General features: G+C 43.4%; 1 protein-coding gene across 1 annotated transcript in view; it reads left to right on the top strand.

Moving 5' to 3' along the window:
* The window catches only part of ralgapa1 (Ral GTPase activating protein catalytic alpha subunit 1), a 75,854-nt gene that overhangs the window by 7,080 nt on the left and 54,671 nt on the right, over positions 1 to 14,103 (top strand). The window contains exons 9-20 of the mRNA XM_022750089.1: positions 126 to 334; positions 592 to 915; positions 1,035 to 1,214; positions 1,489 to 1,560; positions 2,042 to 2,190; positions 2,353 to 2,476; positions 3,011 to 3,157; positions 3,593 to 3,683; positions 3,865 to 4,029; positions 6,500 to 6,646; positions 8,694 to 8,897; positions 13,933 to 14,057. Of these exons, the coding sequence (XP_022605810.1) occupies positions 126 to 334; positions 592 to 915; positions 1,035 to 1,214; positions 1,489 to 1,560; positions 2,042 to 2,190; positions 2,353 to 2,476; positions 3,011 to 3,157; positions 3,593 to 3,683; positions 3,865 to 4,029; positions 6,500 to 6,646; positions 8,694 to 8,897; positions 13,933 to 14,057 (1,937 nt within the window). The remainder of the gene's footprint in view (positions 1 to 125; positions 335 to 591; positions 916 to 1,034; positions 1,215 to 1,488; positions 1,561 to 2,041; positions 2,191 to 2,352; positions 2,477 to 3,010; positions 3,158 to 3,592; positions 3,684 to 3,864; positions 4,030 to 6,499; positions 6,647 to 8,693; positions 8,898 to 13,932; positions 14,058 to 14,103) is intronic.

Below are 14,103 nucleotides of genomic sequence, written 5' to 3' on the forward strand. Positions count from 1 at the left end.
CAATGAATTCACTTAAGAGATACTTAATACTGTAAAGCTGGAAAACCACTGGAACACACTGACTGAACAGTAATGTTATTGTAATGCTGCACCACATAAATAAAGATGTCCCTCTTTCCCTGTAGACGTGCCTCCAATGCGTCCTAAGCCCTACTACAGTGTGGTCCGCAGGGAGCAGGATGGTGGCGAACCATTGTACTGCACCAAGGAGAGCTTCCTCCAGGCCCGAGTCATCTTCATACGCTGGCTGGTCTCCTTCTGGCTGGAGCCACGACCCAACACACACACACACATCCCAGGAACAGAGGGAGAGAACGTCCCCAAGAACATACAGGTAACACACATATTATGGCTGGTGTTTTGTTACTGTGCGATTTACTAAATGAGCTAGACTGCTCATGCCAACTACCCAGATATTCTTCTATTCATTCTAAAATCACCAGAAATGTACAAGACATTACTTCTTAATGCTCAGACCTCTCTTAGAAGGGACATGAGTAGATTAGAAATGTAACTAACTGTCCTTTGTTCATCCAGTTTCTCTTTATTTTCTTACCTCACTGTATAACCTGTGTAACTCTTGACCTCCAGCGAGCAGCAGCCGGCCTGGCAGCTCGCTCTGCAGGCAGCTCGGATGACAGTGGCGGAGGTGGGATCCGGTCTGACAGCCACCTGGAAAGTAGCGGGGGTTCATCTGGGCCAGGAGGAGGCAGCATGGGGCTGTCCGGGTGTCCGGGGCTTGGGGGCGAGCCTGAGCAGAGCCACTCCAACACATCTACACTGACTGAGAGGGAACCCAGCTCCTCCTCACTGTGCTCCATGGATGAAGAACAGCTGACGGACATGGAGGTGGTGAGGAGAGTGCTGACCAGCTCCAGAACCAATGTCAACTTCATCACAGAGATCTTTAGACAGGTGAAGGAGAGCTGTTTTTGACATCATGTAGCTATTCCAGTGTGTCACACCTTTGACTGGCATTATTAACTGTTTTTCATTGAATGATAATATTTATTTGTCTGTCTTTTCCAATATAGGCGTTTCTTCTTCCCATGTGCGAGGCAGCAGCGATGCGAAAAGTGGTCCGTGTTTATCAGGAGTGGATCTCCATCGAGGACAAGCCAGTGTTCATGAAGGAGCCAGAGGAGGGTCCTTATCCCATAGCCACAGGCGGCAGTATGGATTCAGGCTCTCAGCTTGGAGACAAAGAGGACGAGGTAAGGAATAACCTGAAATGAGTAATGGAAACCGTCTCAATATTCAAATAAATGATGATTAAGAACAGATCTGTGTGTACACATACGTAAATATACCAAACTTTGTGCCTCCAGTTTGTAAAACAGAATATCTGTTGTAAATTTTAATTCTCATGCCCAAGCCAAGATAACCCTGATGATGTTCCTCCTAAGAAGACATTACACAACTGTTTTCACAGGTTGAGTAGCTCTCCATGTGACAAGTAAACTGAACTGTATCTTCTCTCCTTTTCAGGGAATGAACAAAGTGATTGACAGTGAATTGCTGGAGTACAGTGTTCATGCTGGCGTTCAGACTACACTACAGGTATGGTTCTCACTTTAACTTAAAAGTGTCAGACTTCCTGTCTCACTCGTACACACAAAAGTGTTGTTGTTGCCCTTTGCCTGTTGTAGCCCATTTCCCCTGCGTGGTACCAGCTCGGCTCGACCAGGCGACTGTACACTGCTCACTGTAGCCTGTTACATTTCTCTTATTGTACTTTACTTGTAGTATGGCAACCAGCAAAACTCTGCCATGGTGAGTTGAGGAGGTGCAGACGTTTCTCTGTTTGGTATCCCTTCATTATCCTCCACTGTTTATGCATCTGTCGCATTGATGATGATGTCACGATAGTTTTACATGCCTCATTGAGGGGGTATTAATTGCAGTGGAAAAAGAAGCATCAGGTACCAAAGGCGAGAAAGTGGAGTGGAGTCAAGTTGAGTCGCTACTATGCAGTGAAAAAAACGCTAAAAGTGATTTTTGATCCATTTCATATCCTAACTACAATTCTGCTTGTCTGCAGGTATTTATCACCCACTCCTCCAATGTTTTCCTATTGGAGCCAGCCAACGACATCAAGATCCTTTTAGAGGAGCATGTTGACATGTGCAAGCGAGTCCTCAACATTTACCGCAGCCTTGTCATGCACGAGACCATGGACCAGAAAACATGGTAAAAAGAAGCTGTACAAACACCAGCAAAACCACAATAAATCACACTTGTTACGCAGTCTGGGAAATGCCATAAAATGCCATCTAAATACATTTCAGTAAAGTCTAGTCATTATTTAAACAAAGCTCAAACTTTAACTTGCATACTTGTATATGTTTGTAGGGAGCAGATCTTATTGGTTCTGCTGAGGGTGACGGAGTCCGTGATGAAGAGACCTCCATCTATTATGCCTCAGGGCAAAAAGAACAACACACTGTCAGGCAGACTGGCTGGACCTATCTTTCAGGTACATCACTATCACTGTATTAAACAGGCCAAATCACTTTTCATGATCACTGAACATGGAAAGCACACATGGGAGTTTTCTCTGCAGTACATAAAAGAAATGAATGAATAGAATCACTGTTGCAGTCATGATGAAACTGTTGTTTACAGCAAAACAGTTTCTGGAAGTTTCTTGGTTTGTGGTGTTTTAAATACTGTATATATAGTTGCCTATGAAAACAGTATAACAGTATATTATTGTCACTGTAGATTGTGTAAAAGCACATGCTGCACTCATGGCAATGTTGTAATCATATAATAAAAGAGTAGATTACTATCAAGTGGCCTTCATCTCTTTTATTCAGAAAACAGAAATCTAAAAGAAGTCCTGTTTACTCTAAGATGCAAACTTATTTTCTGAACGCCTTAATGAAGTTTAATAGGTCACTGGTTTAATGGTCCACCTGACTAGTGTTTAGTTTTGATGAGTAGGGAGATGGATTAGAACCTTTTCTAATATGACGTTCTATCATTTCACCCCAATCTTTCCTTAAAGACGCTGATAGTAGCCTGGATTAAGGGGAATTTAAACGTCTACATCAGCAGAGAATTATGGGACGACCTCCTCTCTGTCCTCTCTTCTCTGACCTGCTGGGAGGAACTGGTCACAGAGTGGTCTCTCACCATGGAAACCCTCACCAAGGTACTGAGCACAGTGTGTATGGATATGATATGATATGGATTTTTTTTCATGATCAAACAAATTATTTCACTTCTGATTTCAGCACATAACAGGAGGATATAGGATATAAAGGAGGATTTAATATTTTAAAGGCAGGCTTCTTTAGGAGGAATCATTGACTGCCTTGACTAGGAAATAAAAACAAATTGTTTTATTAATGATTTTCATTCAGAGCAAGTCAGCTGAGTTTTTCAGTTCAGTGACTGACTGCGACATCTGCCGGTCACAAACAGTCATTAGAGAAGCAGAGGTGAACTTAATTGAAGGAAGCGGCACTTCCCTTCCTGTCTTTATGCTAGTTTATTTTGCCTTTGTCATCTTTCATGCTGTCTCTTACAAGCTCTGCTGTTAGTGTGTTGAAAGTGTTGAAGCAGCGTGTGTGTCTTCGTTTCGTAGGTCTTGGCCAGGAACCTGTACAATGTTGATCTCAACGAGCTGCCTCTGGACAAACTCAGTGAGCAAAAACAGAAGAAACATAAAGGAAAAGGTTGGTCAATCACCAGAGACTCTCACAGACCTTGTAAAGACACATACAACTTCCTAACAGCTGGTCTGAAACACAGCCAGTCCTATTCTTGCATCACGTTAACCAGAGCCAACTGCAACTCTTTGTGATGTGCACTGACAAGACAACTTTCCTTCTCAAATTGCCATCATTCATACACAAGGTATCGGTTCAGAGGGCCAGCGGCAGATTGTGGATCGTTCCTTCTCTAAAGGCTGGAGCAGAGATCAACCCGGCCAGGCAGCAGCAATGAGACAGCGAAGTGCCACCACCGCTGGCTCACCAGGCATCGAAAAAGCCAGGAGTATTGTCCGCCAGAAGACTGTAGGTCAGTATTTCCCTGCCTAGTTGTCCACCCTCCTCGTGTGTGAGGAAAGGCCTTATTCATTCGGCCATGAAAATTGAGCTATTAGCCCCATTCAAAGCACAGATTCCCAGACATTGTTCTGTGTATCCTGGTAAAACTGGCTGGTTCAAGGGGAGCTCAATAGGGGGAAGCTAGTACTCAGTGCACTGTATGTGGCTTCTTTTTCCTTTCATGTCAGTTTTATTTGACTTGACGTACCTCCTCTGCTTTTCTCCTCCTTCCTGTGTGTCTGACAGGAAGTTAAGGTGTATGCTTTCTGTCATTCCCTCTTCTCAGAGTAATCTTGTTTATGTGAAGCCTTCAACTGTGTGAGGGAAATAGTCACAACACCAGTGTACAAAAATAACTATTGTAGCTCAGAGCAAGATGATGACGACTTATGTGAAAAAAAATCACAGAATAAAGTTGGATATTCTGTAGGTGGAAAGACATTAAAAACTGACACTGTAATGTAGAATTTGAAGTAGTAATTTTATTCAGAAGTTATATTGGTAAAAGTAGTAATCCTGTATTTGTTTTTACCAAACAGCACCCCATATAATATACACATTTATTTTCTTGTAACGCTCTGTGAATGATCGTCACCGCCACAAGATGTCGCACTCAACCACCAGCATCTCAGACCAAAACAAATGCTTCATTGGCCACATCTCCGGCCTCTGTTTGGCCACAACCCCCCTTCCCTCCCTCCACATTCTCAGTCGGCAAGCCCAGTGAAAACGGTCACTAAACACACAACAAAAGTTACCCTGTTGATGCGACAGCCAACAAAAACAATCTAGCCGCAACCATTAGCCCACGCTAGCATTGCCGTGATATTCTCCACAGCAGCGATGGCAGCAAGCCAGCTAGAGATAGCGACATTAGCCAAACACATTCATAATATCTGTAACAAGAAGTTAGCTCATGTTATCATCCCTTCTGTAGCTGCTCACTTATGAAAACAGACATGTAACATTATGAACACATGAAGTTATTAACACGTTGAGGAGGAGAAAAGCTTTGACTCAAGCTGGAGTCTAGCTCGTAGGTCTCTCCATCTCGGTAAAGCCAGACCAGTATTGGCTTCACGGTCGGACTGGGAAAGAAATTCAGCCATGGACTTATCTGCTGGGACTGGCCGCACAAATGACACAGACGAACCTTAAAAGCTTTGTGGATGTTTTGACGGTGTATCAACCGACCAGGATTTGAACCAGCAGTCTCCTTGTCCAGTCTGCCTGTGTTCTTGTTTTGTCATTTTCTTTGTCGGAGGCCTTTTCAGATGAAAATGTGGTTCCTTCAGTGGAGTTCAGTTCCCCACTATATCTTTACATAGAAAATAGTTGTTTGATTCTATATTATTGTTCAAAATCTTATTTACAAAACCTTCTAAAAAGCACGTATGAACATGGCAAATTACAAGCACACAACCCATCAAATATATTTTTATTAAAATTTTTCTGGCCACTTGATGTTTGCCTGTTGATCAGGAACCTCTACTTCGGTTCCCAGTGATGATACATGTGTAATGATACATGTAAAATTATTATGGATACTGTCGTTGATACTGTTGGCAGGGTGTCTGTTAAAAAACCTAAAAAATCTTATAATGTCAAGTTAATATATTTACTAACCCTTAATAGAATTGACCATTGCTGAGAAGTTTCTAATGCCTATACATGTGTTCAGAACCACTTGAACAGGTTCCTCAGTGTGTTTTTACTGTGAGAAATGAGTCCACTCGTGCTAAACAACATTGTTGCAGATGTGTATCTGTTATGCAATGTTCTGTGAGTCGAATATTCAACGGAGAATGTATTTAAAAGTCATAAATTTGAACAAACTTGTAAACTACCTAATTTTTCAATTCAGCTGTGTACCTGACTAGCATTAAAAATGTAGTGCTCCTGTGTGTTGCGGTCTAATGACGGGGTCTTGGCTGTGCAGAGGGCTAAGCTGCCACCAGCCTCTCACTGTGTCACTGTCTTTCTTCCAAAGTTAACCCTGTCGCACTCCTCCTTCACCTTCGTTGTCTTTCCCTCTAAATCTGCCCGTGAACTTTCCTCTTTTCTTCGCTGTCTTGTCGCCTGCCTGTCTTTTGACAAACTTCTCCTCTTTCTCCTCAAACTGCCTCTCTATTGTTTGTCTCTACCTCATAAATAATATCTTTTATTTACTGCCACCTATTTCTGTCTCTCATTGTTCTTCTCAAAACTTTCTTTCCTCCAACCCTTCTTTTTTTCCTGCTCTATTTACTATCTTATTTTTCTGGACTGAATTTTGACATGTTCTTTTTTCATTCCTTTCATTTTTCCATCTATTTTCCACCCATACGTCCACTTTTCTTTGACTTCAACACTGCCTTCTCTGTTCCTCTGCTCTTCCTCTGTGCGTTCTTCTGTCTCACACTGCTCCCCCTTTTCTTCTATCTGTTCTTCCACTTCCTCAGCCCTGCGTAGCTGTTCTACGGGGGACTCTCTGCTGTCCTCAGCCTTTATCCGCAGTGCTAAGAGTGCTCCTGCTCTGGCTCCGCCTCTTCCTGTCCTCCTCCACCACCACCACCCTTTACTACCCCCCCTTGCCGACCAGCTGGCAGGTACACACTCTTTGCACTACCTGTCTGCCTGGAAACTGTAGTCGTCTACACGTCTGTCAGAAACTGAACCTTAATGCCTGTCATCTTGTCTCTGTCTGTCCATTTTTCTGGATATCTGATTATCATTACTGAGGCAACTGTTTGGATGTTGTCCTTCAGCAATATTACAGCTCTTCCCTTTTTGAGCAGTGTGATTTTGAGAAATGCTTGAACATCAAACGCGCATCATTCTTCCTGATATTTTGTGCAAAAATCTGATCAGAATTGCTTGAAGTTTTTGTGACAAATGGATGATTATGGCATATTGTAGCACCAACTTAAGGGGTAAAAATGAGTGAGTAGTTGAGATATTTTTCCAAGTTGTCTCAGCATACTATCAGTCCCAAGGTGTTAAAGGACAGATGCCGTGTGAGTAACACTGAAGAGTCACTTGCTTAAGGTGAAACGAGAATATTCTGTTTCTGGAGAAGGCTTAATTAAGCGATGGGCTGGTAAATTAGAGCATGCAAAACAAAGCACGCCCAACTTTCCTGTGTTTGATTTCCAGTCACTCAGCTGACAGATGTATTTGTCTGTTTGTAACTCAGTCTCAGTCAGTGTTTTTATATAGAGAATTATATACTGTGTCACTTGTTTGCCCTAGGAGTAACAAATAATCACATTGGTTTATTATGAGTGGCCTAAAGTGGCACTGTCTTATTACACAACTGTTAAATGTGTCCTCCATGTTTAAGTTAGTTACTCTTGTGGTTTGAACATTAGCTGCTGCATTTGGATTTTGCCTAGTAAGAGAATGAAATATTGCCTAACTGCTACCAAAGAATAACATCTGCTGTTTTGATTTTGTTCTACAAATATAATGTCACTAATGCTTTGATGTAAATTAGAAATCTTATCAGATAGATGGAGACAGCTCATGTGTCTCTGTTTCTATTGTTTACATTTCTATATGTAACTTGGCCCACCTGTATTCCTGTCTGCTTGCTTGTTTCTCTGCCTGTTAGCCTGCATCGTTTACTTATCTGCCTGCATGCACACATGCATAGCTCTCATGCATGCACTCTTTTCTGCCTTATACAAACATTTATTTGCCCTCGTTTCTTTTCTCTCCTCGTTGTTCTCCCGACCACTGATGTCTGGTGTGATATTTAATTTGATGCCATTTTTTCTTGGGGTGGCGTTTCAATGTACTTGGTTTATAATGCAGTCTCCTCTCCTAATGGGAATTTACTTAACTATTATGTTTGCTGCTTTTGGTGTGCATGTGCGTGTGCGTGTGTGTGTGTGTGTGTGCATGTGTGTGTGTGTGTTTTTGGAGATCTCTTAAAGTTATGCAAAGTAAACATGAATGTCATTAAAGAAGAAATAGAAAGGTAGTTTTTATTTTTGTGTTTGTCATAAATGTGTTTTCTTCTTGTACTGGTAGACGGTGTTAGCTGGTTAAAGTTGATGAAGTTGGAACAAACTGCTATTCCGATGTGTTAGCTGTATCTACAAAGTGGCATCAGCCCAGACGGATACTGATAAAAAAAACTAAAAACCAGTGCTCTAAATGAAAAGTCTCAAAAGTTGTTGTATACAAAGGCTTGACAACAGATTTGGCTCTAACATCCCAGATTGATGTATAACCTTGGGATGTCCGATATGAATCTAGTTTACATTTTATCTCAGTCATGACTCTGATTTAATGAAGGACCAGAGATGAAATAGCTTTGGCAGCCACAGTACTTTAAGGATTGAAATGAATATCATCAGTATGTATATATTTTTTATAAACCTTCATTGAAAAGTTCTATTTGTTTTAAAATAAAATTATCTATGATACAAATCTCTTGTGCACTATCTTGTAATCTTGTCTAACCACTTCAGAAACAGGTTTCCATGCATCGATCATACTGTGTTTATGTCTTTGTATTTGCAGGTTCTTATTTGGCTATCTATTTGAGACTTTGTTCATTTAGTGTGTATTTGTGCATTTACATGTGTCCATTCCCATTTTCTCCCTACTAACCTCACTCCCCTTCCTTCGTCTTCCCCCAATCAACAGACCTTGAGGACCCGCCAATTACGCTGACATCCCGCACTTCTCGGATGCGTCATTCCTCCCAGAGCGACGAGGCCCCTCCTACCTCCTGTTCTGAGGTGTTCCAGGGCAGGACTTGTGACCTGGATGCCCCGGCCCCTTCCTCCCTCGCAAGGAGCAGCAGTGCCTCTGACATCATGGAGCCTTTCATCGCCGAGCGGGTCAAAGGTGAAGACCCTCAGAGGGATCCCTGTTCAATCCCGAATCCCCCCCCTCTCCACCACCACTCTACAACTTCCTCTTTACTCGCAGCCAACAGCCACGCAGCTCAGCCACTCCCACACCCTCTCACCTCCCCCTCTCCTACCCCCTTTACCCTCTCCAATGGTGTTGTTTCCTCAACTTCAGAGGGACAAGATGATAGTGGTGTTTATGACCAGTTCTGGCACCAGATTGGCTCTCGAAGCCGAGGTTCTAGCTCTGATTGGGTAAGCGACTGGGATTCTGCTTTCACCTTTTCATCTGAAAAGGAAATTGATGCAGAAGAGGGTGAAACAGGAGCTGGGGCAGAAGAGGAGGATTTATTCTCCTCTATTAGGGACTACCTCACTCACAAGGGAATTGAGAAGAAGGAGGAGGCTGGAGAGAGAGATAGTCCTGCTCATACATTAGAGAACAATGTTACTTTACCTGCACCCGTGCAAACAGGGGTAGCTCGAACACTAATAGAATCCACAGGACAGGTAGGAGAGGCAAGACAGGTGGTAAGAGGGGACAGACAGACTTGTACAGAGGACAGACAGGTAAGTAAATCAGTGAGACACAGCAGTGTTGATTCAATAGAGGAGAATGAGACAGAGCAGCGGAGCATCTATGAGTGTCTGGAGTTGCAGTGTCAGTGGCCATCACCCAATGCTAAGGGAAGTGCTAGCTTAGAAAGAAACACTGGGGAGAAAAAGGGAGGATCAAACACAGGGAGGGCAGCAGGATGGGATGGGAAAAGTGATATGTGGAGGGAAGTAGGAGACAAGAAACAGGATGAAAAAGAAGCAGCAGGAAATCAGAGGCCCAGTTTAATCAGACAAGATACTAACATGGTAGAATCTAGTCTTGAATCAAATCAACCTACCCAAACTTCAGACCCAATTAAGAACAAGGTGCCCCGTAGTATCACTAAGAGGCACCATTCTGGGGGGGTTCACGTCAGCTTCCGGCCCGCGACTGAGTCCGTCCAGTTCCACAACCCCCTTGAGAATAAAGAGGCTCACTGGAAAGCCAGGCTGCGCCGCCTCAGTCACTTTCACACACACAGCCACTCAGCAGGGGAAAGGCCAGGGGCCGTTGGTGTGGGGTCAGGGGGCAAGCTGGGAGCAGGGGGTGCAGGTAAGTTTGGCTCTGTGGCTGGGATTAGCCACAGAGCAGGGGCACATGAGAAATTAGCCTCTGGGACTCTTTCGGATAACAGCGGGGCAGGGGGCATAGCAAGCACCGGAGGTCTGGAAAACAGGGCCGGGGGTGAAGGGGACAAGGACAAGCAACTTCCTGGATCCTCTGTGGGATCCAGTCTGGGCTCTGAGGGTCAGGTTCACTCAGAGGTGTTATCAAGCGGTTCAGGTTCCTCAGGCGTGACGTCAGGGGTGCGTGGCCGCTTGGGACGTTCAGCCTTGCGATCTCGAGCCTCCCGCTCACGCTCCCAGGAGCCAGGCAGCACTGCCTCACGCCACCACCAGGGGGCCCTCCTTGGTGGCGTCTATAAGACTGTGGTTCACGCTCTGTCCTCCAAGCCCCGGCCCAGAGGTCAGGGGTCATCCCAAGGCTCGTCGCCACAGCGGCAGGGCCGGGCCGCCATGGGTGACGCATCGCTAAGAGACCTCTACTCCCACGTCCTGGGCTACTTTGGGCGAAAGACAACCACGCCAGGTGAGGATTGCAACGAACGAAGCGCTCATAAAGGACACAGCAGACAACTGAGGAGAGACAAATACTCACAAAACACAAACATCAACAACTCTCTTTTCCTTTTTGGCTGTTTTTAACTGGTTTGTTATGATGGAATGATTTTTTTTTTGGCTGACACTCATCATCTTGCTGCTGGACTGAAATTCAACTCCCTGTTGATGTGTTTCCTCTTGAACGTAGCCCCTCCTCCAGCCTGCCTCCTGTCAAGGACCTCCCTCCTCCCATACCTTCCCACTTATTCCTCTACCTGAGAAGCCCCTCCCTCCTCCTCCTGTCTTTCTTCTTAGGGTTTTGGGATTTTAACCTCTTCTCCCCCTTTCCCCCTTCTCCACCTCCTCCTCCTCCCTCCTCATTGTTGCATGCGACCTCGTCGTGCCTCGTCCTTCGCCTCCTCCCCGGACTCTGGCCCCTCTTCAGCTGTACAGAAGGAAACAACAATCCACAGAAAAGCATAAGTGCCTGTAGAAAAGATAAAAGCACAAACAAAAAAAATAGACACAATACCCAACAGAAAGCCCCCAAATGTTTTATGGCATTTTCCATCTTCAGAGCCTTGTTGCATTTAGATTTACATTACGGAAGTTTAGTTCATAAAGGAACATCAGTGATGTGAATTATTTTAGAAGAGCAAAAATGCATTCACTTAAATGTAGTGTGAACATATTGCTGCAGTTCATCCTCAGACCACTAGGATGCAGCATAAGACCTGATGTGAAAATGGCCGTCTTTATAATAGTGGTATACACACAGAATTTGAATGGATAAGAAAAGGTATGCACATTCAAATCACCAATCTGGTATGGTTATTTGCCTTGTACACTGCCACAGGTTAATATCAAGATGATTGGTAAACTGCACATTTGAATCAGCAGTACCCTTTTTCTATTCATTCTAATTCTTGGGGTGAAAGACTTCAGACCTGGGGGGAAATCATTTATGTCTTGAGAATCAGATGCTAGATATGAGCACAGATTCATCACCTGAATCTGTCTTGATGTGGAGTTACTGTTGCGCAGCCACACTTTTTTCTTTTCTAGGTCTGTTGCTTGCCAACTCGTGCCAAATGGTACCTACCAGTCGTTTTGCCTATTTGTTTGGTTTGTCTACTTTTCTTCCAGATGTCTAGTGTAGTGTGCCTTGCTGTATTTGCATCGTCATAATATCTGCTTGTTTTGCCAAACGACAATCAAGCGTGAGGGCCTCCACCCTGCACTGAGCTGACGTGACTGACTGGCTGCAAAAAGTGCTGTTTCACAAGATGTCAGCTTTCTGTAGTTTTGTAGCTACTCAATGATGCAAGAGTCTTCTGTCGGTTCTCTAGTTTGCTCTGCTGCACGGTGCTGTCAGAGCTGTAGTGTAATCCAGTGCAGTGTTTCTGCTCCTAGTTTGGACCGTCTCTCTTACAGAATAGCAATGACTTGTTCCTCAGCAGCTAGCTAATTGGCAGGAAAGCTTACAGTGTTTCATTGGCGAGTTTTGGGGAATCATTGTCAAACACAGAGTAGCATTACTCTCACAAAAATATCTCATCCTGATGGGCTGAGCAAATACGGTACATGCTAATTTTTAGTGCACAGACCTGCAAAGAAAAGTTGCAAAGCCATAAAGCTATGTTAGAGGGCAAAGGATGTGCATAATCTTATTATAGTGTCAGCTAACATCGCAGTTTAGCATGTCTGTACTGCTACTTTTTATTTGCACCTCAGTGGCAATCCTTTTTAGGCCTTTATTAAACGGTAATTTAACTGAGAAACCAATTAGGATCTGATTTTTCAGGCCAACATATTGTACTTCCTGTTGCTGTTGGTGATGGCATGGCAAATAACCATTACAGTAAAATAGTATACCAGTAGACAAAGCTAAATTCATAGTATTTAACACCTGGGCTAGAAGAGATATCTGAATAACATACTAATTATGCGTGTGAACAAGCAGAAATGTTAAAAGTTAATGATTCAGCTGAATTAACCTGAACAAAATTAAATTTGGGCTTTGTTAAATTGTTAACTTTCTTTGCTCCTAACTTTAGCTCTGTCTTGTGATCACCGCAGCGAGATGCTGATCTTCTAATAAACAGCTTAAGCTTTAATGACAGAAATTCGACGTTGCACTGACCTTTTGTGGGCTGAAAGTTTCAACTTTGTTGCACATCTAATTACATCCAGGAGAGACAGAGTGATGTATCACTGCTCCCGCAGGGCAGGGCAGGGCAGCCTGTGTTGTTCTGTGGTGGCCGTGGTGTGAGTGGAGTTTTCCAGTCTTGAATCATTTAAGGAAAAAAAATGTGCAGCAAGGTGAAATTTTCATCTGCAGGGTGACAGAGAAGTAGGGATTTTCAGTAACTAAGCTTTATTGATCAAAGTCTTGGTATTGAGCCGTGGATGAAACCAGGCTCTGTCAGCTTTATCATCCACGGGTTGAGGAATAAAAGATTAGTTAGTTAATACTGCGTGCAACAGATTTACACTTATCTAACTTGGGGTTGATGGATGCTCTCTGCTATCAAGAGTTTTCTCACACTGACCGCTATCATCGCCTCCAAGCTAACAGCAACATAACTCATAGTAACATACCTGCTAACAAGGTGATATTCTCTCTCGCTCTATGTGCATGGTGTGAATTAATTCCTGCATTGCTTTTCTGGTGGGGTTTGATGTGCCTGCTGTGTTGTGGCTTTTTTTTTTTTTTAACATCAGTCTTTTGATAAGGCCTAGGCAAGGCCTACAGTGCATACACATCAGGACCGCTCTTACAATCCAGAGAAACTACATCAGTTAAATTAGTTTAAGTTTGTTGTGTGGATATTGTGACATTTTAATATAACATCTGATCAAGCATCAGCAGCAGTTCTAAGCTTAAAAAACCTTAGCCTGCTAACGATGCTACAGGGATGGTGTTGGGGATGACAGTGTGAGTTTCTGATCAAAAACAAAATGTCACCATATCCCTGATTTAGACCAGTACAAACTGCACTTTGATAGACTTTATCAGCAAGTCAGACCTGATTACATAAATATGTTACAAATTCCTTATTACTTATTATTACTTATAGTTTTTTGTCTTTTGAGCTGTTTGAGTGGATATGAACCTGTTCCTGTCTCTATCTTTGTGTGTTCTCACATTTCTTTCCCTATTTATTTGTCCATATCTCACTCGTCTGCGTCTTATCATTTGTCCATCATTCCTGTGAACGTGTGTGAGTATGAGTGTACCCCTGTCTTTGACTATCGCAATCTATCTGCCTTTATGTCTTAATGTGTGTTTGTGTTTGTGTGTGTGTGTGTGTGTGTGTGTGTGTGTGTAGCCAACAAAGAGGAGGTGGTCCAGAAAGCCCGTCCGGTCTCCAGTGACGTAGGAAGCAGCAACCCAAACTTCTCTGACCTCATGGATGAATTCATCCAGGAGAGACTGAGGGCCAAAGGAACAGTAGTCAGTGCAACATACACGCGTAAAGATTAAAGTTTAATTGTCACGA

This window comes from Seriola dumerili, unplaced genomic scaffold (genome assembly GCF_002260705.1).
Source record: "Seriola dumerili isolate Sdu_G_001 unplaced genomic scaffold, Sdu_1.0 BDQW01000149.1, whole genome shotgun sequence".
Classification (NCBI taxonomy): Eukaryota; Metazoa; Chordata; class Actinopteri; order Carangiformes; family Carangidae; genus Seriola; species Seriola dumerili.